Source organism: Crocuta crocuta, unplaced genomic scaffold, assembly GCF_008692635.1.
Source record: "Crocuta crocuta isolate KB4526 unplaced genomic scaffold, BGI_CrCroc_1.0 scaffold127, whole genome shotgun sequence".
In the NCBI taxonomy this organism is placed as follows: Eukaryota; Metazoa; Chordata; class Mammalia; order Carnivora; family Hyaenidae; genus Crocuta; species Crocuta crocuta.
The window spans coordinates 8,960,604-8,986,103 of record NW_027532008.1 but is presented as its reverse complement, the minus strand read 5'-3'; the positions used below and the strand labels follow the sequence as shown (position 1 = coordinate 8,986,103).

The 25,500-nt window shown below is 57.9% G+C and overlaps 1 protein-coding gene across 6 annotated transcripts in view; it reads right to left on the bottom strand.

The window, feature by feature from the left end:
- The window catches only part of CAPZB (capping actin protein of muscle Z-line subunit beta), a 133,460-nt gene that overhangs the window by 12,127 nt on the left and 95,833 nt on the right, over positions 1-25,500 (bottom strand). For all 6 annotated transcript variants that reach the window (XM_077775895.1, XM_077775892.1, XM_077775893.1 and 3 more), the window contains 3 exons: positions 21,260-21,373; positions 3,760-3,901; positions 3,334-3,450 (listed from right to left, as the gene is read on the bottom strand). In XM_077775895.1, the coding sequence (XP_077632021.1) occupies positions 3,334-3,450; positions 3,760-3,901; positions 21,260-21,373 (373 nt within the window). The remainder of the gene's footprint in view (positions 1-3,333; positions 3,451-3,759; positions 3,902-21,259; positions 21,374-25,500) is intronic.

Genomic DNA, 25,500 nt, shown 5'->3' with positions numbered 1-25,500 from the left:
GCACAGACAGCCCCCCCCCCCCCCACAGCCCTGGCACGACATGAAGGCCTTCCTTCTGGGGGGGGCTGTGGACGGTCGTGACGCAGATGCTTCAAGTGGCATCTGAGGTGCCAGTTCAGACCAGTCTGCTCTGCGGGAAGCAGCACCTCCTGGATGCCAGCTTCCTGGTCACCCAGACACACCTGGAGGGGACATCTTGGACACGGGCTGCTGAGGACACCTAGGCAGAAGCTGGGTGCGACGCACACGGTGGCTGCGACATTCTGACCTGTAAGAAATCGACGCTTTCGTTCTGAGGAACTGAGTACAACCCTCACACACACAGGTCTTCATCCACGGCTCCCCGCTCAGGCGCCCCAAGGCCGTGCATCTTCCTGAGCCACAGCGGGACCATCTTCTGTTGTGTTGTATCTGGTCTCCCGTCCTCAGTGCCTGAAGTCACTTCGGAGCCACACAGGTGAAATGGGCATCCTGTTACTCGTAAGCAGCCCCTTCCCACCACAACTGGGCTTCTGTTAAGGAGGAGATTTCAGAAAGCACCTCAGAATGGGGGCTGGTTGCCAGGGGACAGTTCGGTCCCTCCAATTTCCAGGCAAGGGTGAAGGGGGGGATTCAGAGTTCCCAGAATGCCTCCAGGTGGGGAACAGAACATCTCCAGGGGCTGCCACGCGGGGCCCCAAGCTCAAGCTGCCCGAGGACAGAAGACAGAGGCCCCTTTGTTAAGATGTCACCCTCCAATGTCCTTGCTCGGCCGATCTGCAGCCTCTAGTGGCCTCCGTGGTAAAGCGGCACTCGAACGAGGCAACGGGCTTCCTGAGTGCTGGAAGGCACTCCAGCAAATTAATCGAACCCAAGGAGGGGGTCATGAAAACGGCTGACACGTGGCCGGTCAGTCAGAGGCACAGGTGACTTGCGAGTGGCATCTGAAGACGTCTGTGGTGGGCACGCCTGGGCCCCTGACGGGTGGGCTCTGGTGCCATCCCTGGGTAGACAGGGTCCGAGCAGGACGCCCGCCAGTGGTCAGAGTGCTGCCTGCCGGAGGCGTGGGGCACCCCCCTCACTGACGACGGAACAGGGTGCACAACCCGACAGAGGAGCACCTGCCGAGTGTCAACGTGGACGTAGATTCCCTGGAAAATTCTGTGGAATTCAGTTTCCAACGTGGCGGAGCCAAAGATCTCTGCGTGTCCAGCGAGCTCTCTGGCGCTGCCGCTGTGGCTGGGAGCAGGCTGCGGGTGACGAGGTGAGGTGGACACCCCGCACTGCCGAGGAAGGCTCGCAGAGATGGCCTTCATGGCCGGAGGTACAGGGACGGGGTGAGCCCCGGTGAGGGTGAGGAGACAGCAGCCGCGGCCACGCCTGAAGCCCCTCGGCACTCCTGAGGCACGGAGCCGGATGGAAGTGGCGAGCGGTGTCTGACCACAGACCGCTCTGTGGTCTTCGCTTTGAAAACGTGAAGCCCTTTAAGTGTCCAACTCTGGACTTCAGCTCAGGTCATGATCTCACGGTTCAGGAGTTTGAGCCCCATATCGGGCTCTGTGCTGGCAGTGCGGAGCCTGCTTGGGATTCTGTCTTCCTCTGTCCCCCACTCCCACCCGCTGCTTGCACTCTCTCTCTCTCTCTCAATTAAAAATACACTTAGAAAAGAAAAAGTGAAGCCCTGCTCAAACTGGACGTACGGCTGACTCCACAAGCAACCCCTAAAAAATGTGCCCCACAGAAGGTGATGATGAGATGATGCCTCCACGGAGGGAGTCCCAGGCAGCCGCGCCGGAGGGCTTGGAATCTGGCCCTGAGCCAGTGGGAAGGCACGGTCGTCGTGGTTAGTGTGCAAGTAACAAAAGCAGAAGGAAGAGCTAACACCTGCACAACTGAAACCAGGATTGAGCACCAAGTGTCAAGAGAATGGGTAAAACCCACAACGTGAGGACAAGAGTGGAATCTCATCTGAAAGAAGACAGACTGCATGAGAACCAAGGGGAAATCCCGGACCCTCGGTGCTCCTGCTCGTGCGAGGAAGAGGGAGCCGGGGGCACCTGCGTGCTCACGAGGAGCTCGCCGAAGCGATCCTGAGCACAGAGCCCGACGTGGGGCTCGAACCCACGAACCGTGACATCATGACCTGAGCTGAAGAAGGACGCTTAAGCGACTGAGGCCCCCAGGCGCCCCTGTTCGGACGCCACTTTCAGTGGAGGCTGACATAGAAGGAGTGGGCGGGCTCCCTAGTTCTGCCCAGTAGGGCAGTAGGTGCCCTGTAAGGTTGGGAGGTGACTTCTCAACTCTTCCGACGCCAAGATGCTGCGACTAAAGCAGCTTTTTGACAGCTTTGGCCAAACGTCCTCATTGTTTCCTCCTGAGGGGAATGCGCAGTTGGAGTTTTGAACAGCACCTGCTTGGACACACACTGAAGGCTTCGGGCGAGAGCATCACTGAGCTCTGTGCCTGGAGCGCTGCTGTGTGGGGGCCAGAACTCAGCAGACAGCGGCGCCCCCCAGTGCCTGCTGGTTACCAGTTCCTACCGGGCACCTGCAGGGGGCGGCCACGAAGCCCGCTTAGAGGCTTAAGGTAGGCACGTCCTCTCCGGGATCCTCTTGGCTTTTATGACAGCTGTTTCTCTCCTCGAAGTCGCTGGTTACTGTCCCCGGCAGCCTGCCACCAACCTGCTGTGTCTGCCGTCACTCCATGTACGTGATAAGGCCCGTCAATTCTCTGCACATGGCACCTCTCTGCCAGGGTGTCCGCCGCCTGCCCATCCCTTCCCCACGGCCGAGAGCAGCCAGGTTCTACCGCAGGAAACCCACATCCCTCTTTCCACATACACCGCCACCGAGCCGATGTCTGGCCAGCCTGCTTCATGCCCCCCCTGGCCTCGGGAAATGATTCTGCGATGGACACAGGGAACTGCAGCCAGTGCGCCTTGTCTGGGGTCAGAGGAGACCTGCTGTGAAAGGGAAGCTCCTTCCCCCAGGACTGGTCGCCGCCCGAAGGTGGACGCAGGGGCTGCGGGCTCCCACGTGGGTACGGGAGTCCTGGCATCCTGGGCCGGTCACCCCAAACGAAACCCGAACCTCTCTGTTTTCATTTTTGCCTAATGTCAAGGTTGTACTTGCAACTGAGAGCCCTCGCACAGGATCTAAGTCACAACTGGGACATTCGCTCCTCCTCAAGTGTTGCCAGGAGTCTGTCCTGAACATCACAGAAGCATTTTAATGTAAACACCCTGACAAAAAGGGAAAACCTCCCAAGACCTCAACTCCGGAGCCACTGAGAGGCCTGTGGGGAGTCCCGTCGGCACGGAGGCTGCCCCAGGCCCTCCCCGCGGGGCACCTCTACCTGTCTGGTTAGGCTGCCTCCGAGGTTCATGGTGCCGGAGCCGGACTTGTTAGTCTGCAGCCACAGCATCACTGTGGAGGTCAGCTTGTAGTGGGCGGTGCGGCCACTGGATTTCTCCTGTGGGACGAGACAGACATCAGAACCCTAGACGTGACCCTGAGCTGCGGGGAACTCAGGGTCGTCCTCACGTGTCCCCCCCTGAGCTACCATGCATTTCCTGCTTACAGAATCCCAGCTGTTTTCTACAATCACGTGTACTCAGTTCTCAGGGGTCTTTATCATCAGGGGCTACTGCCATCTTGACTTCTCTTTACAGAACTAAGCGGCTTCGGGGCACATTTAAGAGCGAACAGGGCTTTAGGTATCACAGCATCCCCCCCACTTCAAGAAACCTCTACTGGGAGGGGCTGGAGGGAGGGGCCGTACCTGCACTTCCACCACATGGATGGAGTCCCAGCAGCCCTTGATCTTCTTTGACCCGTCTCCAGCCTTCTTTATGAGGATCACTCCGGCAAAGCCATGGTCCAGATCCCAGAGGTACACAGAGGAGACACCGCCTTCAAAATACCTGCCAGAAACAGGCCCCCATGCCCGTTAGATGTTAGGCCTGTTGAATTACAGATCGCAGCCCAGGGCTCCTCCGGCAAAGCATCATCTGAGGGTCTGTGTGGAGCTGAGGACCCTGCCTCCCTGTGGTGCTTCCAGGGCAGACTCTTCCCGTGTTCGAGCGCCCAGGGGCTGGGGGCGGGGCTCCCAGAAAGAACAGGAGCTTAGGAGCCCTCAAGTTGAACTGGGGTGTGAGCTCCGCCATGGACTCTAGCGTCTTTGGTCTTTGACAAACTTGCTAAACTTCTCCGGGCTTCTGGTTCCTTCCAGGTGAAGGATCCAGCCAAGTGCATGCCGTGGAATGGATGCACAATGGGGGCCGTCGTTCTTGTTTGACGTTCTTATCTTTCCGGATGGCTGTTTCATGGGGGGAGAAGGGGGATAAAGAGAACAAAGCAGAGCAGCACACTTCTCCCCGCCCAGAGCCCCTGGGCTCCCGCTGGGCATCTGGAGCAACACACTCCCACCCTCTAGCCAGAGACGAAGAGCTGAGCTTGGCGCGAGGCTCCCTCCTGGGGTCTGAGTCGAGGTGGCAACATTCCCAACCAAGAACAAACGCAAGAGGGGTGGAAAAGGCCAGAGGGGAAAAGGCAAGCAGGCTGGGGTCCCAAATCCAGGAGACCCAAAGTGACAGCGCGGCACGGCCGGGCTGCCGGGGGCGTGGCCGGGTCACGGGCCGCTGTGCCGGGAGTGCTGGAGAACACGCAGCCCCGTGGCCCAGAGCGCTGCCAGAGCACGTGCTTTACCAGGACGTTGGCAGCCCCTGACCCCAATTAGCCTCGGCAACTCCCGGTGTGGCAGGCACACCCTGGGGCTCGCTGGGAGGGCTGGCAGCAGGCGAGCGGCGCTGAGCACGGGCCCCGGCCACCCCCCCATCAGCTGTGGTCACACATCACCCACCCACCAACTCTTTGTTAAGTGCTACCAGGTACCGACGGTCTGAACTGGGCCTTAGTTTCATTATAAAATAGGAATGTGAATACGTGCTTTATGGGACTGGGAAAACACCCCCCGCCCCCAAAACCCACAGCAAAGTAAATAATCTGACCAAAGATGATTATTGATTTTAATAACAAAAACAAGTACTAAAAATAAACACGTCTGTAATTCTCAATAAACCTGCTACACAATAAAAATATGCACAGTTAATACTAATATTTAGAGAATGTGGGTGAAGGAGACACAAGAATTCTTTGTACTTTTGCAGGGGTGATTTTACCATAAACCTGAAACTGTTTCAACCTGAACGTTTTGGTGCCAAGGTCAGTAGGCGACACACCCAAGCGGAGGAAGCGGCCTTTCCTCACGAGAACGAGTCTCTACCTTCAGGCTGCCGGATGCCGTCTGTGGCCCTGACCCATCGCAGGCCCACTGGGTGCCCAAAGGGTCCAGACAAGGTCTGCAACCCTCACCCCTCCCTGCAGAGATCCCTCGGGCAGACAGAGCCAGCCGGCGGCTGCCACCACGTCCGGCCCTTGCTTCTCCAGCCCCGCAGGTCCCGCTGTGGTGAAGCACTGCCGCCCTCATACCCCCGTCGCCCCGGGAGGCAGGTGAGAACAGGCCCGCCAGGGCTAAGGCGGCAGACGCTGGGCGAGGACCTGCCGGACAGATGTGCCAGCCCCAGGGCTAAGCACCTCCACCCCTGGGGGGCAGGAAGGGGCTGGCTCCAGACAGCGCAACACAGAGCACAGATCCCCTGGGGGGTGGGGGTGGGAGCAGAGCTCGGAGCCGTCCTAGGTGACCTCCAAGAAATCCACACTCAGGGCCCCCACTCAGGAAGGTTCCTTGCCTTGTTCCTACTCTCTGTCCACACCCCGCTCCCCAGGGGTGGGAACAAGGTATGTTCGGTCCAGGACATGCGGCCCTGCCGAGTCTCCGCGGAGCGAGGAGCCTCTAGAGCCCGGCCCCGGCAGTGCCCGGGTGAGCCCCACCCAGGGGCCTGGGGGGCTGTTCTGGCCCGTCCTCGGGCGCAGCCTGCACGTCCCCTAGGAGGCACGCCAGCGCACTAGGGAAGAGCAGCCCCCAGAGCCCAGTCCTGCTGGGAACGGAGGGGCTGGGTTCTAACGCACGGTGTCCCCTTTGGTCTGCCTGTAGGGAGCGCAGCCCCACGTCAAAAGGGAAGAAACAACAGCTCTAAAAACTGTGGCTTTTCTTTGCTGGCAAAAAGGAGGGGCTGATGATTCCCCCTTTCCATCGCCATCCCAGAGTGAAGGCCTGATGCCTGCGGTCACCCTCACCCTTCTGCCCCTCATGGCTCGTGGCCTCTGTCCCCGTCACCAGAGGGGCGGTGGTCTCGTCCTGGCCGTGCGCCCTCTGTGCGCGTGCGCTGGAGTCCAGGGGCCAGCAGGCCAGGCTGCCCCGGAAGGGGACCAGGAGAGCTCCTGGAGGCCTCACAGCCCTGGTGCCTGCCCAGAGACCAGGTGGCCTGCAGTTGATTCCCCTCGGTCCTGTCCCCTGGGACTTGCTTTCTTCCAGAAAACGAGACCACCGCATTCACGCTTTATAAGGTAGAACTAGCCATTTCCACCCTAATGCCCTGCCCAGTGGCCTGACTCCCCCTCGGGGCCACTCGTCCCCGGGATCCTCAGCCTCCTCTCTGGGCCACGCTGACCCGGGCAAAGTTCCAAGATACTGGAGACCAAGGACATAACAGTACAAATGCAGCCCTGACCCCTAGGTGGGCGGCTATTCCCTTCTCCAAACTTAAAGACGTCACTGCAGGAACAGTTATAAAACAAGGAAACTTAAAACTCAGCCCACAATATGCCATGGGTCACCGCACCCCAGAGCTCTGATTCTCCCGAGTCCCCTTCCAGTTCTTGTCCAGGTGCGGGATTTTTATAGAACGGAAAGCACAGCCGTGGTCCTGCGTGAGCTCGGCCTTTTCGCTTGGCACAGACGGCCAGCACTTCTCCAGGGAGCCGCGCCATCCCCGTAACTGTCTGCAGCAGCGCGGGCAGCGGCGGTCCCCTGGGCGGCATCCTAATTTACAGTCGATTCAACTCGTAACAAAGGAATGGCAGCAGAGTCGCAGGCCAATTGATCTCACTTGGAATCTGTTCCCTCTCCCATCGGGGTGTTCCTTACCAGGGTGAGGCGGGCAGCCTCTGCAGGCCTGGCCCCAACACCACAGCAGCTCAACACAGGGCCTGCATTCCATCTGCCGGGAAGGCATCTCTGGGGACCGGGGCGCCAGCAAGTCCCGACCTGTTGCTCCAAGACAAAGGGAGCAGGGGACCGAGTGATCAGAGAGGGCCGTTTCGGAATCTCCGACAAGTGCCGTCAAGGACCACGGTGAGCAGGCTGGTGGCGGGGTGACGGCGGGGCCCGCACGCAGCCCCCCCGTTACGTGCTTTACGGCTTGGCTCTGCGAGTGAAGCATTAATTAGACAGGGACTTCAACAGGTTTTTGAAAATTTATTCTTACCTACTGTACTTTGATCATAATGACATGAAACAGGAAAAAAATAATTTTTATGTGGTTCACGTTTATGAGTTTTTACATAAAGGCTTTTGTGGGTATTTTAAGAATGTGCTAAAATGTTGTCTGAAACCACATGAAGCCATCTGAGGAGCCGCCCGCCAGAACTAAGAGCACACATCTGGAAGCACTCTAACTGGCCTTTGTATATTTAATGAGTCAAATAGTATTAATATTGTTTAAATGCTAACATGCCATTTCAATAAGGTGGCCCTACGATCGCCAGCGACCCGCTCTTGGGCCTCGCACGGCAATGTGAATGAACGACCCAGTGCGGCCCGGGACCGAGAGCGGGCCAGCGCGCCATCACTTCCAAAGCCCCAGCCCTCAAGGGAGGGAAGGCGGGCCCAGTACCAACTGCCACGACACTGCTGTGTGAGCCCGAGAGGCCAGGCCCAGAGGTCCTGCGGGGGGCGCTGGTCAGGCGGACAGCTTAGAGAACTTTTATTTAGAGAGACCACACAAGCAGGTGAGGGGCAGAGAGAAAGAGACACAGAATCCCAAGCAGGTTCTGTGCCGTCAGCGCAGACTCGAACTCACAAACTGTGAGATCATGACCTGAGCTGAGATCAAGAGTCAGACGCTTAACCGGCCGCGCCACCCAGGGGCACCCAGCTCAGAGAACTTTAAAACACGGAGGCCCGAAGACGGGAGCAGAGGCTTTTCTTGGCCCTGGGGACCCACACAGGGAGAAGAGGACGAATGATCTGTGAGCTGGACAACAGGCGCAATCTGCAGGGAGACTGTGCAAAAGCCACGCTGGAAAGTCTTGAACCATGAGGCTGTGGGGCCCGGGAAGCTCCAGGGACACCCACAGCGGGAAATGATAGACAGGGGCCAGACTGTGCTGCTGTCCGCTGCAGAGCAAACCCCTTCCAGCACCCACCACAGGGCTCCACGGTCTCAGTGGCTTCTAAGACTTCCCCAGTAAGGGTAAACACTTCCTTCCTTCCTTTCTTTAAAAAACTACCTTAAATTTATTACTTTCTCAATTATTATTCTTTTTCAAAGTAAACTCTACCCCCAACATGGGGTTCAAACCCATGACCCCGAGATCAAGAGTCACGTGCTCTACCAACGGAGCCAGCCAGGCACCCGAAGGGTGAACATTTTCTAAGGCGATGGAATTGGACAGCTTGGTCTAAGATGGGACCGCTGGGCACTGGCTCTGCAAGTCCGGCCCTCTGAAAACCAGGACCTGATCGCAACAGGCAGGTCCAGGCTTCATACACTCCCCATGATCGGGGCACCGCCGGCCAGCTCTGCACGGGACAAGCTGGGAGCGAACAGCACGCCCAGCGGGGGGGCTAGCATTTATCAGCACAGCCGACTACAGTTAAGCATCATCTGCTCCAGTTTACTCCCTATCACCAGTTACACTCCTGAACTAGGACCAACTGAAAGCCCGACGTGCCAGTGAATTCTCCTCTCCTTGGAGTTCAGTGTCATTTCTCCCAGAAGACGACTCTCCTGTACTTGAATCGTGTCACCGTTATGGGTACAGATTCCGTGTCCATAACTCTCCAACCACAGGACTTCGGGGGGGGGGGGCGCAGAAAAAAGAGGGAAAACAGAATTCACGTACTTCACACTCAAAACGACCTGCTTCACCAAAGAAGAAACGAAACTATCTCGGCTCCTGAGGCTTTCCAGAGTGCGTGGAGCCAAGCTGTGCATAGACCCTAATGTGGAGACTCGTTCCGGGACTCTGTGCTCTAAGTATGAAGGATCCGAGCCCCGGGCTTGGGCAACACTGGACTGCAAACGTAACAGGGAAGAGGGGAATGGCATGGATGTGACCTCATTGGCTTTCACTCCTTCCTTTCAAATCGCCCCCCAGGGAGAAGAGCCAGATCCACACTTCTGCTCCAGAGGCCCCAGCAGGTGATGAGTCACATGCCACGACCCCCCAGAAGAGCCGCAGCCAGGACTGACCTGCTGGGAGTGGGGCCCTTGCTGGCTTCACTCAGACGTGCTCTTTCTGCTCGATGTGGGCTGGGCCGGGAGGCTGGAGCAGACACGGCCCTCGGGCAGTGCAACGTCACATGTGGAGGCTCAGGCCGTCACCCCAAGGTCAGATACNGCTGGCTTCACTCAGACGTGCTCTTTCTGCTCGATGTGGGCTGGGCCGGGAGGCTGGAGCAGACACGGCCCTCGGGCAGTGCAACGTCACATGTAATGTGGAGGCTCAGGCCGTCACCCCAAGGTCAGATATGCTGGGGGCATCATAAGCCCCCCAGATGCTGGGGTGTGAGGGGCCTTCTTCGATGGTCAGCTTCATTAAATATGCCAAGAGGAAGGCAAGGGTATTTACTTGGCACCAAGGTGGTGCCAAAGACTGGCTTCCCCTTTGCAGCACGAGGCAGCAGGGTCACAGGCTTGCAGGGTCCTCCCCAGCATGGGCTGCCCAGGCTTTGGTGGCCTCATCAGGGCCTGTATGAGGTGGACTCTGAGCACCACAGTGCAGATCACCAACACTTTAATCAAGTTGGTCAAACCTCTGCTTGCACACCTCCAGTGACAGAGGACTCACTACTTTAGCAAGGCCATCATTTTCATTTTGGACCTTCCAACTAGTCCTCGCTGGGCTGGAGTAAAAACTTCCACCAGCTGCCCACCGGAACCACACAAAATAAGAACTTAATGCTCTTCCCTCCTGTAGTCCTTTTAAACATCTAATGATAGCTTACAGAAACCACAAGACTTCTCTGGCCTTCCCGTTAGCTTATTCCCCATAAAACAGGAATACGTCTTTACATCCCTGCACCGTGGTTATCCCTGCGGTAAGGGGCCAAGAACAGACCTCGGCACCCAGGTGCTGATCAATGTACGGCAGAGTCCAACACGGCTCTGGGGGAGAGGCTGCCCCTCCGTCCGGGAGCCTGGGAGCGAGGCAGCTTTCCTGGCCACGACGCCGCACTCCTACGGGCACATACGAGCCCATACTCCTCTCCCCCGGAACGGGTTTTCTTATGCGTGGTCATAAAATTGCCTCCCATGTCCTGCATTTTTGAGACTCTGGTGCGCTGGACCGGAGAATCCCACTTACTACTCTTACCTTTTCTACTTAATTCTCAAAGACATGGCTTCACCACCTCCGTGTCTCTGAGGGGCTTGGGAGCCTGCTTTTGTCCGTGTCCCGTCCAAGCCACCCTTCCCCGGAGGTCTCTGCACGTGGGAACACACACCGAGGTAGGGTGCGACCAGGGGAGTATGGAACCAAGTTCCAAACTGAGGGGCCCAGCTCTCCCACCCAGCTCTAGAAAGTCCTGGCGGCGGGGGTGACGCTTCTGTGGAGAAAGTGATGGTCGACTTGGAAGGAAGCACGTGGTCTGGACACTTCTTCTGAGGTGGGAATTCCCACAGGTTCCGATCTGACTGGAGATGAAAGGGGCCATCAGGATGGATGCGGGAGGGACAGAGGGGAGAGATGACGTGTGCTGGCTGCGATGCCAGAGTTCACACTCTGCAAATGTTTAACGTCAGTCCAATGAAAACAAGGGGAATCCTTCTGGTACCCTATCCGAAGCCAGGAAGACTGTCCCTTAAAACGTCCCAAATTGTCAGATTCCGGAGATTCTTCCTTCCCTGCTCTGTGCCCTTATGACTCAGCCGCGGTCTGTGGTGCTTGTGGGGTCTCCCCGTGTGGTGGCAGTTAAGACTTGGGGGGCACTTTACTGTGACTGGCACTTGGTCACGACGGTAACGAGGAGGTCCTGTGGGTGCCCATCCCAACGGAAGCTCTCGTGCTCGTTGACTGACTTCGTGGCAGAGACGGGGAGAGGGAACCCCAGAGGCAGAGCTGCTCCACTACTGGTTCAGGTCTGGTCCCAGAACAATGCCTTCTGGTTTCCCCCCAACCTAAAAAAGATCCTAAAATTCCCAGCTCCCAGCAGCAGTTTGTTTTTCTGATCATCCTTAAACATCCTTACAACACAAAAAGGCACCTGGTACCCACAGGTGGGAACGATTCAATTCTACTCCAGGAACAAAGAAAGATCTCCAATTTGCTTCGAGAGGCATCTAAAACCTGTCCTTGCAGGTTTTCCTTGGAGCGCAGACCCACATTCCTTCCTTGCTGGTTCCGAACTGGCCGCCACCGAGAGGCGAAGCGTCCTCCCAGCCCGACAGAAGGACGGGGTGCTGCCCGATGGGTACAGCTTCCGGAAAGCCCACAGAGAGCTGCAGAACAGGCTGACAGCCCCAACCACGAGGGCCTGGGAAACGTGGGCTCCCCCCGCCCCCACGTCCCAGCCTCCATTCGGAGGCATCCAGGAGCCCGCCCAGGGAGGGAGCGGGAAGGGAACAGGAAACGGAGCAGGAGTGTGGGCACCAAGCACACAGCCACCGGAGGCTGTTGGCCTCCCTAAGGCTCCTTCTCTCGGGGCTCGGAAGGGAGATCTCTCTCCTCCTGACCCTTCCTGCTCTGAACTGCGCTCAAAGCCGTGTCCTGTTTGCTCAGTGAGCACAGTCCTGTACCCACTTCCCGGGGGCTGGCTCGGCTCTGCACAAACTGCGGAAGGGTCGGCTCTCGGCCCCGGGTGGGCAGATCTGCCGCTGAGACGCCACTGCCCTCGCGCCGGGATGGAGACCGACTGTTTTCACCGTGGTCCGCAGGACATGTCTGAGTCTGCCCGTGGCCATGGCACAGGTATTCTGTGGAAACGCCTTCCAGGGCACACAGGTGCAGCAATCCCCTGAGCGAACATACCAAACGGCTTAGGCACGTGTGACTTTAATGCCAGTTGCATCTCGAAGCGCACATCTGGACCACGGCTGCAGCTCTTTACGGCCTCTTTACGAGGATTTTTTTTTCTTTTTTTTTTTTTACTTGCAGAGACACAACGGAGGCCTCCCTAGAAACAAGGGTGCCGCCGCCGCAGGGGCTGCAGATGTGGCTCTGGGATCCGACCAAGCCGTCCACACTTGGCGCCACTGTGACGGTCGTGGGGCCTCCAGAGCCCTGCCACAACCCTGGCCATCCAGAGTCGCAGAGCCACCACCATCATCAAGAGCCGCTGTTGTGGGGAACCTGTTCTGCATCAGGGGCTTTGCACACGTTATTTTACCATTCAGAAAACCGAAGCCCAGAGAGTGGAAGACACACGCCCAAGCCACAGGGCGGAGAAGAGGGCCACTGAGACCCAACCCGGGGTCTGGCTGGCCACATGTGGAAGGGGCACCGCGGCCGGGCAGGTGGACAGAGGGGCTCAGGGGCCCTGGCTCAACCTGCGAGGCTGATTTAGCTCAGATGAACACTCACACGCATACCACCATGTACACCATGCCGGTTCTGGGAAGGAAGTCAGAGGAAGGAAGCAGGATATCATGGTGCGTGGCCAGGAGGCTGCGGCCCCCCTCCGCACCCTGAGCTAGGAATTCTGGAAAGGAGGCTGCTCCTCTGCCTCACTGAGGCAGCGAGGGTCTGCTGGCTGAACGTTGTGAAGACCACCCGCTCTTGATTCATGCAGAGAGCAGCTCCCCAGAAAACATGGGTCTGCCAGGAGCCTGGGGGTGGGGGCTCAGCCAGGAGCACAGCTCCATCACCAGAGGGAGCCGATCCTTCCTTCCCGATGGGGTCTTCACCCCAACACTTGCAACCGCATGATCCAAACCGTGACCATGTGCCATATGCTGGCAAGAAGGCACAGATTCTGGAGGAATCGGAGTCCCTGATGCTAATTCGGGGGGCTGCGCAGAGCCCAATGCGGGGCTTGATCTTAGGAACCATGAGACCGTGACCTGAGCTGAAACCAAGAGTCAGATGCTTAACTGACTGAGCCACCCAGATGCCCCTCTGGGGCCTTCCTTTAGCAGATGAAGATCAGCTGGCGTACCAGGGCAGCCAGAACCTGGGCTGCAGCCTGAACATGGCAGACGAAGGGGCCCTGCCGGATCACTCCCACCCCCGGCCTCCAGGCTGGGGGCAGCATGCAGGCCAGTCTAGACCCTCTCTCCCGGGGCTCTAGAAGCTGCAGCAGCACTCCTGGGAAAGCTGACCTCGCACTGCGGGGGCAGGACGCGGACCGGCTCTGCTACCCCGGCAAGCAGACAGCCCCCTCTCGACCTGTCTCCCTAGTCGATTAAAACGGCACAACCGAGGGGGGCATGGGTTTCCCCCTTAACTGCTTCCAGCGCTTCCACACCAGCCCCAGGCTGCGACAGGCCGGGTCCCATGGGCGGTGGGCGGGTTCCCGGAGGCCCCCCGTTCGCGTGGCTGAAGGTACAAGGTCTGCGTGTGAAAACCCAGGGACTAACGACACGCGGAAAGCCAGACACAAGCCCCGTCCTCGCCCGCAGCCCCTGGAGGGCGGCCTGTGCCGCACCCGGTGCCAGCCACTGGGCCCTGCTGGAGACCCTGCATCGGGGGAGAGGCCCCAGCTCGGGGTGGGAACAGAAAGCTTGATGCATTCAGCCATTCAGACCCACCTGAAGGGGCAGGGCGTGAGGGCCTCATCTAGCTCCAGAACTTTCTGAACCATCTCCCATCACCCCCCACCCCTGTCGTTTTCACCCACTTCACAGTGGGGTTGGGACTCCTGAGACTGAAGGTAAGGGCTACCTGTTTCTGGCAGCGGGAAGGCAGCTACAGATTTTACCCGGCCAGACGGAGGGACGAGTAGTTGGGACCCAGTAGCCAGACTAAGGGAAGTCTGGGGTGGGATGCGTCCACTCATGGCCTCCCCGAGCCAGCCTCCAAACTGCTTATGGAGAGTTCCTGAGGACGCATTTCAGAGCTGGCCTGTGTACCCCTGGGACCCTCCAGAGCCTTCCCGGTGCACAGAGAATGACCCAAGGCCCACGCAGGACAGGGGCCTGGGTACCTCTCACCCTGCTCCAGCCTCCACTCAGTGACCCCACAGCCCGGCCACGTCAGGACGGCCCAAGGGACTCCCACTGCTCAGACCACGGGCTCACCCGCCCTGCCCCTCCCAGGCCCCACGGCTGAGCCCGGGCTCGCCACGACCACCCAAGGCTCAGCAACTCACTAAGGGGCTCATGGGACTCAGCACAGAGTCTTGCTCCCCACCAGGAGTTATTCCACTGGAGGGAGATGGACCCAAGGAAACCAGACACAAGCTCGCAAGAGCTCGTGGCTCCTCTCTGGGGCCAAACAGGACATGCTTCATTCCTCCAGCAAGGAGTCCCCTACAGGGATGCTCATCAGACTCAGTGACCAGGGTGTTTACAGGTAGAGGGCTCCCAACCCAGGACATACAGAATTCCAGGCTCCCAGAAGGGAGTTCAGCATAAACTGTGTTTGTGCAGAGAGTTTAAGCATCACGAGCCATTCTTAGCAGGGAATGGTGGGAACCGTCCCTGAAGACCAAGTTCCTGGACGCCAGCCAAGGGCCAGCCTGGCAAAGACAGCAGCCCCATACCGGCTACTCGAACTCTCTAGCGCACAAGGGCAAACCCACGGTCATCCCCGCACAACTGTACCCCTAATCTAAAGTCAGCCTCGTCTGCTCTCCCTGCCTCCACACCTGGTTTGGTCCTTCACAGAACTTAGCAAATTGCACAAGCACTTTGTTTCTGGGTGTGCACCCGCGTCTCTTCAGCCTCTGTTAAAATGTGAGCCCCGTATTCAGGGCGCCAGAGTGGCTTAGTCGGTTAAGTGGCTGACTCGTGATTTCGGCTCAGATCATGATCCCAGGCTTGTGGGATCAAGCCCCACACTGGGCTCTGTGCTGGGTATGGAGCCTGCTTAGGATTCTCTCTCCCTCCTCCTCGGCTCCTCTCCACCACTCATGAGCGCTCTCTAAAATGATAATAAAAAAGTGTGCCCCCTGAGGGCAAGGGCTGCACCTGACCCACTCCCTGGTGCACCCTGCGCTCAGGACACAGAAGGTTCTCGGTATTTGTGGAACGATGGTAAGGCCCAGCTACTCCTGATTCTGTAGCCAGACACTCATGTCTGATGAAGAGGGGAGAACCCAGGGGCTCAGGGCACAAGGTTTGGGAAGGGAGCCGGGAACACGGAGTTCCAAGGACTCGGGACACCAAGGCAATAAGCCTTTTTCACACACGATTACGGACGCCATGCCCTTCCTGGGTCAGTGCTGCCCAAGTGTCAAATGACAGAGGGACAGAGGATGGAAAGAAGTAACCACAATTCGTGCATGGCCCTAGAGAGGGGAGAAAAGGCAGGGAGCTGGGGGGACCCCATCCACCCAGCACCCTGGCCGCTCCCAGGGAGGCTCGTGGGTTTCTGGGCTGCCACAGGGACGCCAGCCTTGTTTCATTCTGTAAACTTCTTCCAGACAAGGAGGGCTGATTAGAAAACCTAATTAAAGCTTTTGAAGATTATCTCAGACCCGAAGCAGGGGAAGAACACGACATGCCTTCCCGCCCTGTGCCTCCACCCCCGACTCTGGCCTTCGTTAAGCTTTGATTTCAATCAATTGCACACCCACTAAAATTAACTTATAAGGCCAATAAATTGCAACCGCATGTTTGAAGGTATGATCTGCTGCAAGCCAAGAGCCAAGGATTGCAGAGCACGGGGCAAGATGTCGGGTGCGGGCGGGAGCAATCAGCTCTGGAAGAAAAACCTGGCCAGCCCCTGTCTCAGAACATCTGGTCTCAGCAGAATCCAGGCCGACAGAGGCCAGGGTGGGGCCCGGTGTGAAAGCCAGAGGTGGGAAGGATTCTCCAGGAACCCGGAGAACTAAAGCACTGAGGCTGGGGGTCACGGCAGCCAAGTGGCGGCTCACCCCAGGCGGGAGGCCTCTGACAGCAGTGGTGCCCGCCCTGCATTGAAGGCCCCACTCCCCAGTCTCCCCTGAGATAGATGCATCACGCAGACCAAGCAATGGGGTTTTGTGATGAGTCATCTAGGCCTGGACCTAAACAAGTTTGCCAAGAATGAACGGGATGAGATCCCGCGAGCCGGCCACCCAAGGGCCTGCCCTTTCTGCTACCTCTCCCCACTCCCCAGGTGCTATGCAGGCTCCGGGGACATTGCCTGGACAAAGCCAGGCACACAAGCAGAGGCGGGACACCATGTTGGGGCCTGGCAGAGAATGGAGTAACCTGGTCGCTGGTGACCAGGGTGGGAGGGGCTTGGGCAAGGGCACTGAGCCATCAGGACGGTGACCCCACCCAGCCCACCAGCAAAACAGGCTTGTCCCCTAAGCATGTGTAGCAAATTGACTATTTGGACCTAAAATGAGGGCTGCCTGGGTGGTACAATCAACAGTTGTTGGACAGTTACTCCCCTGGGGGAAAGCTGCCACCACACCACTGACAATGGCAAAAAAAAAAAAAAGACATCAATAAACATGGGAGGGACTGCGGGAGCTCTCGAGAGTCAGGCAAGCAGGGACCTGACCGGCTTATGAGGGGCCCCTACTTGCCTCCTGCACACCCCAGCTGAGGGCACATTTATTCCATGATGGGGGAAGGGGTGGGCGTGCAGGCAGGAGAGGGGGTGCCACGAACCCACGCGAGTTACAAGTGGAGGGTCTGTGGGTCCATCCATCCCCGGCCCCAGCTCCCTCCCTATGACCACTCTGACCAGTTCCAACGGCTCATAATTCATCCTAATTCTCTGCAAAGTCAAAGCCTTGATGGACCCCGGACCAAAGCGGCCCCCGCCCGGCCTGAGGATGGAATCCAAGGCTCTCCCTCAGGACGTTAACGGAGAAGCTGTAGTTTCTCAGGGCAGAGCGCAGCCTCTGGGGAGACAGCGAGCACTCCGTCTCTGGAAAGGCCTGGGTGGCTCTGGATGCCAGGCCCAGATCACAGGCACTCACCCTCCTAAGGAGAAAATCAGGAGCAGGGACAAGGTCAATGCGTTCAGGACAAGCAGGGGAGAGAGGGGCGTCTGCCAATTTGCTGGAAGACAAAATATCCTACAAGGTCAGTCTTCAGGCATAAGCCAACGGGGGCGGCAGTGGAGGGTGGGAGGAAAGGGCCCTTCCGGTGACAGAGCAGACACATCTCAGCGGCCTTCCCAGCACGGCGACGGCCCCTCCCACCAGCAGTCCACACAAGACCCTCCCAGAAGTGTTTGCCGCAGAAGGACTCTGGGCCCGACGGCTGGAGCCTGGCAGTTTCAGTCACATGAGAGTGTCGGTGGTCAGTAAGTTGCACACACAGCAAGGCCAGTCGTAACTCTGACCCATCAGGATCCAAGAAAAAAGAAGCAACTGGGGTGGTCCGGAACCAAAGACCAGGCTGGCACAGGGGATGGGTCTGCTCTTCATGCCCCTCAACGCCTCTGGGGCGCAGCCCACGCTCCAGTGTGGAATGGAGGCCCCGGAGACGCCTCTTCTGCTCTCGTGGCGGCGGCACTTTTCTGCCTGGCAGGTGGGCCTGCTTGAGGCTCTGGGCATCTCCTGCCAGGCCTGGGACGCAAGCCACCTTCCCGGCCCCTCACGGTGACCTCTGCCAACACGATGGGGACGCAGGTGGAAGGGGAGCTGTGTGGCTTCACTCGCCGGGGATGACAACAAACGAGCCTCTCTAATGGGAAGGGCACAGAGCTGAAGGGTAAAGGGAAGGTGTGCCTAGTGCCCCTCCAGCCTGTGCAACGATCTGGTCCCCGGAACACCCAGGTAACCACTGGCTTGTGCTCAAGGCAGATAAACAGTCTCCTAGCCCCCGGCTGACTTCTCTCTAGTCTCAGGAAGAGAAGAGCTCAATGTTCTGGGCTGTACCGTGGTCACCAACGTAGCTGCCACCGACTCAGGGCGCTCTGAGAATGGGAACTTCAAGAGGTGAACAATGTACCAAGATGTTAAAAAAAAATTTTTTTTTTTAAAAAGGGAAGAAAAGAGGGGGAATATTTTTGTTTTCATAATTTTTAGCCCAGAAATGTGTCCCCTTTTAACTCGTCATGTGTGGTCCAGCTGGGAAAGCGCTCCTCACACACAGTCTCAGGAGAGAGTGTCCTCGGTGCTCTGATAACAGCGGGAGGTCTGACACACGGCTCTGGGTCCCCAGTGACAGCTCTAACTGCCACCCACGTGGTGGCACCCGGGGAGAGGCAGGCCTCCCCGCACCTGCACCCAGAGGCCCGGGACTCACCCCTCTCCGCGAGCCCAGCGCACAGATGCTCTGGGCACAGAGGTGCCTCCTCTGGGCTGCTTTCCACGCCTGCCAACAGCCACAGCACCGCAGGGTCGGGGCCTCTCCAGGCTGATCTCCCACTCGGGTGCAGGAAGCAGTCCCGTCAGTCCCTCTCCACCCCACGGCGGGGTCAGCACCCCTGCAGGGGTGGGCACGGGCTCACAGACGTACACCACCTTCAAGGTGGACATTTGCCGGGGAAGGGAAATCTCCTCGGCAGACGGCGTGAGGAGATACGGCCAGGGAGAGAGTCCCAGGCCTCGCCATCCCGGAGCGGGGTGATGGAAGAGCCCACAGAAGGCACACACCTAACAACGACCATGTGTCACTATATATGTGAACCAGCAAGATGGGAGGGAGGGAAAAGTCAAAGACGGAGCGGGACTCTTCCCCAGGTCTGGCCACGAGTCTGAATCACGTCATTCGGGAAATCTCAGCTCCGACCCTTAAGTCTGAAAGAAATCGGAGCCATTCTCATTCTGACCCTTGGAGAATCGAAGAGGTACCCGCACAGGAGGCCTTCTGACAGGCCACTCTTTCCTGGCTCGGGCATGGCCGGCCCCCTCTGGGCATCAGACCTCAGCTCCAAGGTCACGTCCTGCAGAAGCCTTCCTGACTGCTCCACTTAAAGCAGCGAGTCACTCTCCACCCCACCCCTCAGTGGGGCCCCTCATGCCGTCTTCCCACAGGGGACACTTCGAGAGGGCGGAACATGGTCTGCCACGTTCAAGGCCGCACCCCCAGTACCTGGTGGGCACCTTCAGGGCTGGGCGACTAAACGAATAGGCTTTGGACTCTGGGGCCGGATGAGGATGACTTCCCATCCCAGGCCCACGGCTCACTGGCTGCGTGAACTTGGGCAGCATGTGTCGGTTCTCTGACCCGGCCACTGGCTGGCAGAATGGGGACGACCCACTCACTGTCACTGGCCGGCAACTGCTGTACCACGAGGTCCCTCTCGTTACCAGGGCCACCCGCACCGCACGGGATGACTCCACTTGGGAGTCCTTGCCTGAGAGCCACGCTGGCTCCCTAGCATATGGCCAGGGGTAAAGGGAACAGTAAGAAGCGACTACAAATAAATGAGACAGTGGCATCCCCTCTCAGTCTCACTGCACGAACAGCTGGTCCCCGACGGTGCGGGTCTGGGCCTGAGAGCGCTTTCAACACTGGGATTGGCTTTAACTGTGAAAATCAGCAACTTTAAGCAAACACGCACGCATGTCCCAGCCCTTTCCCTCCACGTCCTGTGGCGAGTCAGGGGGTGTCTAGGAGCCCACGGTCCCCCCCTCTGTAAGGAACGGACAACCCTCTTCCCCAGAGATTCTTGTGGGGACGAAAGGTAATATACAGTCTGGCACGTGACAGATACCGAAGATGAGGCCGAGTTACACGGAGATGCATTCAGGGGCGACCCAAATGCTTCGGGCCCCCCGTTCCCGGCTTCCTTGGCGCTGGGTTTTTGGATTCCATGCGTCTGTCATGGGGTTTCTGTCTGTGTGTCAGGCTGAGAAAGTGTCACTTTGCCTCCCGAACCAGCTTCTAAAAGAAATTCTTTGCTAACTGTGTTGTAGCAAATCTGCTGTGAGCTGGAAGCCGACGCAGACTGTCCGCAGGAGGGAGTCCTGACATGGCCACCCCGCGTGTGTCGGCACCAGCTCTGAACGGCGGTTCCGGCGTCTCGGATGCTCTGCTGCTCTCGTGTCCCCTCCTGCCTATGGCCTAGACCCGGGTGGGGGGGGTGGGGGCCAACGGCGGCCTGAGGGCCAGATCCCACCCACTTTAAGGCTCAAGAGACGGTCTTTATGTTTTTAGAGGGTGACATATATATACAAAAAGAAAACACTGAGGGTAAAGGACAGACGCTTATACGACTTGCGAAGCCTAAAATTTTAGCCTGCCCTGGGGCCCTTCACAGAAACCTCTGCGGATCCCTCTCCGAAATGCCCACGTTTGGGGTAGTGCATATTTTACGGCTGCACTCTATTTTCGGTACAGAACTTGATTTACGGTGAAGATTCTACTGATTAAGGAAAAAAATGCTTCAGAGGCTAATCTCCTTTGGGGCCTTTCCTTGCAAGGTCGATCAATCAAGTAGCTGCTCGTTTTGGTGGAGTGGTGGGCAGGGCAGGACCAGATGGAAGCAAAAAAGGGACGTAGGAATCTAAGCAGACGTGGCAAAAACGCTTTGCAAGGCAGAGGCAGTGACACAGTGGCTCAGAGAGGGGTGGCCAAAGCCCACCAGTAGGCCTCCACCGCTCCCCCGTGGCAGCTGGTCTGAGGAAGGGATCTCGGAGCTCCAGGGACAGGCTGGGGAGGCCTGACTGATTCCTGGCTCTGCCTCTGGCCTCAGACAAACACCTTAATCTTTCTGAGCCTTCATTTCTTCTTCTGAAAAACAGAGACTCTTTCAGCTAGCGATCACGTCTGTGAGGGTGTGCCAGGCCGTGCAGAGAGCATCTGGCACCGTGTCCTGTACAGAGTGGGCGCTGTCCCCGGGCACCTGCTAGTATTATGAAGCGCGACAGGGGACCCGCACAGGCAGGTCACACATGGTAGCGCTCCACCACCTTCCGAGTCCCCTTGTGACGGACCCGGTTGCCAGACTGGCACCCAGCATCCTGCGCGAGTGCTCAGTTTTAATTGGTGAGGTGAGCCAGGTGACAGACTCAAGGAAGGCTGCTTGGCCTGGGCCACACTCCCCTCTGTGATTTACGGATCGAAGCCGCAAGAGCTGAAGTGTGAGGGGAGGGAGAAACTCACAGGTCTCGATACTGGTCGAAGGCATTGTTGGCTTCCACCTCCAGCTTCCTCAGCCGAGCAGAAGGCATGGCCCCGTCTTCCAAAGGAGGGTCATACTTATTACTCCATGGTGACCTGGCGGGGAGGAAGGAGAAAGAAGTAACATGAATCATTCCAGAAAGACACGGCCCATGAGCTGTGAGCCCAAGCCCCAGCTGCCTGACACTCTGGAGGCAAAGCCATGATCCAGAGCAGTTTCCAGGCCTTGCTCGAAGTCTGCAGAGCAAGGGCTCAGAGGCAGACAGGCCTGGGCACGAACCTCGAGGGTCATCTCTCACTGGCTGTGAACTTCTGGCAAGCGTCTTGACTTCTCTTGGCCTCCCTTTCTGAGTGTATAAAATGAGGCTACCATTTGCTACGAGGAGGCTGTTGTGAGGAGCAAAGGAGAAAAAGCACCGAGTGCCCAGACCACAGCCTGGCATGTACCAAGTGCCAACACTGGGACACCTTCTTCCCCTTTTTCCAACTTCCCCGCTCTCACCACCGTACCGACCGACAGATGCCCCTCTCGCCTCCCTGACCTGCTGGCAGCTCTGGATAAACCTTTACTCCGAAGACCTTCCTATATGACTAAAGATCAGAAGGGAAGAGAGCTGTCAGTCACGTAGGCAGTGAGAGACTCAGCCCCACAGGAACTGCCGGTGACGCGTGAGAAAACCCGAGGGGTCTTGTTCTCCGTGGGAACAGGGCAGCCTTCCCAACATCCCATGGGCGCATATAAAGACAGCCAAGTAATGAGAGCCAGCCTCTCTTTTTCCAGCCCAAAGACTTCCCACATTAAAAGAAAAGTATTTTGCCCCATCAGGAAAGCAAGTAATGGCACAGAGTACTGGAAAGGGAGCTTCAGGAGAGTGTCCGCTCATTAATTCCTGCAGGTGGAGTTCAGAGAAAGAATGAGAATGAAAAGGAGAGAGGAATGGAGGGGGTAGAGGGGGTGCCACGGGCTGTGGACAAAGTCCTTCCCAGTCCTGGACGGAAACCCCTCGACGTCTCCGCCGTAAGAAACACAGGCTGCCTTTCCCACTTGGCCCGCTGACAAGCAAGCTCTGCATCGCGGAGAGCTCCAAAGAACCTTTCAATGTGGGACTGATGCTATGGAAAAGGGGGGTCGCTGTCTTCAGTGTTAATGAATTCCGTGCACAAGCATCATTCTTCCAGGGGACACGCCCCCTCCCCGCACCCCTGGGCACCCCCACTAACAAATCACAAGTCTGGAACCAGAGTGAGCTGGGTGGCCGCTCCTCCAGCTGACTTTGCACACAGGTGCCAGCAGGCGAGTGCAGGAAGAGTCACCGCGCCTGGTTCCCAACGGGGGCTCTAGGCGGTAGAGGCCCCGGCTACTTTGAAGCCCAGGGAGCCTGTGAAAACCCTTCTTTCCAAGCCGGCCATTCCTCTGCACCGTTCTCCTCTCTGCTGGTACAGAGACTTCACAAGAATGGGGTAAGATGCTCAGTGACCATCCTGGACTGGGCGCACAGCACAGGGAAAAGTTGTCCGATAAGCTGGGACCCATCTGGCTTAGGGGGCAGGGGTGAAGCTGACATTGAGCACCCTCGCATCCAGGCCGAGAGGCCTCTCCCTTCCAGAGCACGGTTAATGCGTCTGTTCTTACGTTGCAGCATGTTTTCTTCATTCCCCTGAACTGTGCTCAGAGAACTCTCCTCCACGACAGAAACGTTCTCTAGCATCACTGTGCAAAATGGCGGCTACTGGCTTCGGGTTGGGCTGCTGAGTGTCTGCGATGGGGCCAGAGCAACCAAGCGGCTCTGTTTTTCGTTTCACTCAATTTGAATTCATTTAGACAACCAACTGAGGTTCCAGGAGGGCTAGTCTTTCCTGTCTTCCTCTCCACCGTCTGCTCAGCACCTAGAACATGCTGGCACCCAACCACACGCTCACTTCAGAAAGCTGTTGGGAGAAGGAATCAATCCTCACCCCACGCCCACCCTGTCCCCTCACTCTCACGTACAGATGTCTGTCTGCAGGCCTTGAGGGAGCCTGGGGAAGGAGCCTGCGCTGCCTGCCTCACACCCTGGCGCCCGGCGCAGAGCTCCCGGGGCAGGGAGCACGGGGGACGGGCCGAAGCCTTACTGCACGGGGTGGGAAAGAAGGACCCGAGGGCATTCTGCTGGTGGCCCTCCAACCAGCAGAGAAGGAAGCCACCCTCCGCCTTTTCTGAGGAACAACAAAGGCCTCCCAGCAGATCCTGAGACAGAGGTCTAGTGGAGGGGCGCTGCCCCCGGCACGCTCACGTGTCCAGCAGGCTTGGGGCCTGCACTTGCCAGAGGCCAGCGGATGAGGATCCGAGGCCCCCTCCCCGCCCCCCACGTGCCCCTCTCAAGACGTCCCAGCACACTCCTGGGTCTGACCTTCGTTTTCCCAGCTACAGAGCCATCGCCTTCCTGTGGGCCTGGAAGACCCTCTCTCACTGGCTTTCATTTAGAGGCGACCTGATTAGACACAAGGGCCCATCTCTCTTGCAGACCGGGGGCCTGGAATTTTCAAGAAGCCTGTAACTCACATGTCTCCTGGCTCACAGACGACAGCATGTGAAGCCGTTAGTCCTGGAGCCAGGGTAATTGTAGCTGGGGGAAAAATCATAACATTACCCAGAATATTCTCAGTGGAAGGGGCACTCAGAACACATTTAAGAGCTTAAATGGAGGCCATTTGAAAAAAGACAGATGGACAGGAACGGTTAGATTTCAAAAGTCAGGCCTTTCATTTCCCTCAGAGAATGCTTTTTGTTTGAGCTAACAGGTTTCAAACAGGGCTGCTGGCAATGGTCACGCCATAAGGATCTTATTTAAGCAAACGATCAAACACAGTTAGGATGGAAATGTGCGTAGAGAATGAGAAGACCTTGAAGTTTTATACCGAGAAGGGAAAAAGGAAAGAAAAGTCCTATGCCCTGACACCCCGGGGCTCCTCTTTGGCCGAGGTCCCCCAGGCGGTGCCCCAGGAGTGCGGGAGCCGGTGGGGCGGCCTGCAGGGGCTGCGGGCACTGGGGAAGCCCGGCCCGGGCACAGACGCTGGGTATGGAAGCAACCCCAGCCGTCCCCGGGCTGCCGCACACAGCCGCCTGGAGTTTTCAGGTGGAAGAAATACAATGATAAAATTGAGCGAGCAAGACTCAGCTCAAGGGTCGCCTCTTCTGGGAAGCTTCCTCCCAACCCTGTGCCTGAAGGGGCCACCTGTCCCTCGGCTGTGTGCCTGGGCAGACCTCTGGGCACCGCCTCTCCAGCCAGGACTGGCCCTTCAGGGCAGAGAGCCTGATCCATCCCAGCTGCCTCAGCACCTCTAGGCCGGGGGCTCCCGCACCCGCACCCCCACCTCATCCAGCCCTCGCTCGCGAACTCCAGGCCATCACAGCTTACCCGACATCTCCAACGTCCTACCTAACAGTCATCCCAAGCTCCTCCCAGTCTTCCTCATCTCAGTCCGCAGCGGCCCCCACCTTCCAATCCCCCTCACTGCCACTTCCCCCGCGCCCCGGCCCCGCAATACTGCGGCCTCTCGTGTTGGATGGCTGCTCACCACCTCCGCTCGGGGCTCCGGTGTGGATGGGGCCAACATCTATTCCTGACCTACCTTCCAAGCGAAGCTGGCAAAGGAGCACGATTATATAACACTTGTCTAGTCTCTCTGTAAAGTCAGGATCAATGAAATCTTCGTAATTCACACCAGGGTCTGTGCCATTCAGCACCTGGCCTGTGTCCCTTCTTTCAGTCCTTTGTAACTCTGTGCTCCAGCCTTCTGCCCTACCGTGCCCTTGACCTCACCCCAGCCCCGGCATTACTGCCAGGCATGAGCCCGACCGGCTCAGCTCCGGCCTGGGACTTTACACCCAGAATGCTCTTCCCCCAGACCTGGGGGGAACCTGAGAGANTGTGTCCCTTCTTTTAGTCCTTTGTAACTCTGTGCTCCACCCTTCTGCCCTACCGTGCCCTTGACCTCACCCCAGCCCCGGCATTACTGCCAGGCATGAGCCCGACCGGCTCAGCTCCGGCCTGGGACTTTACACCCAGAATGCTCTTCCCCCAGACCCGTGCCTGACCGAACCTTCTCGTCAAGTCGCCTTTCACACATGACCACTAACAGAAGTACCATCCCGGACTTTCCATCCTGCCTCTCCTTTTGTACTTATTTGATTCACTTTTCAATCTTGATGACCTCTGTGTTTGCTACTTGGCATCCTCGTG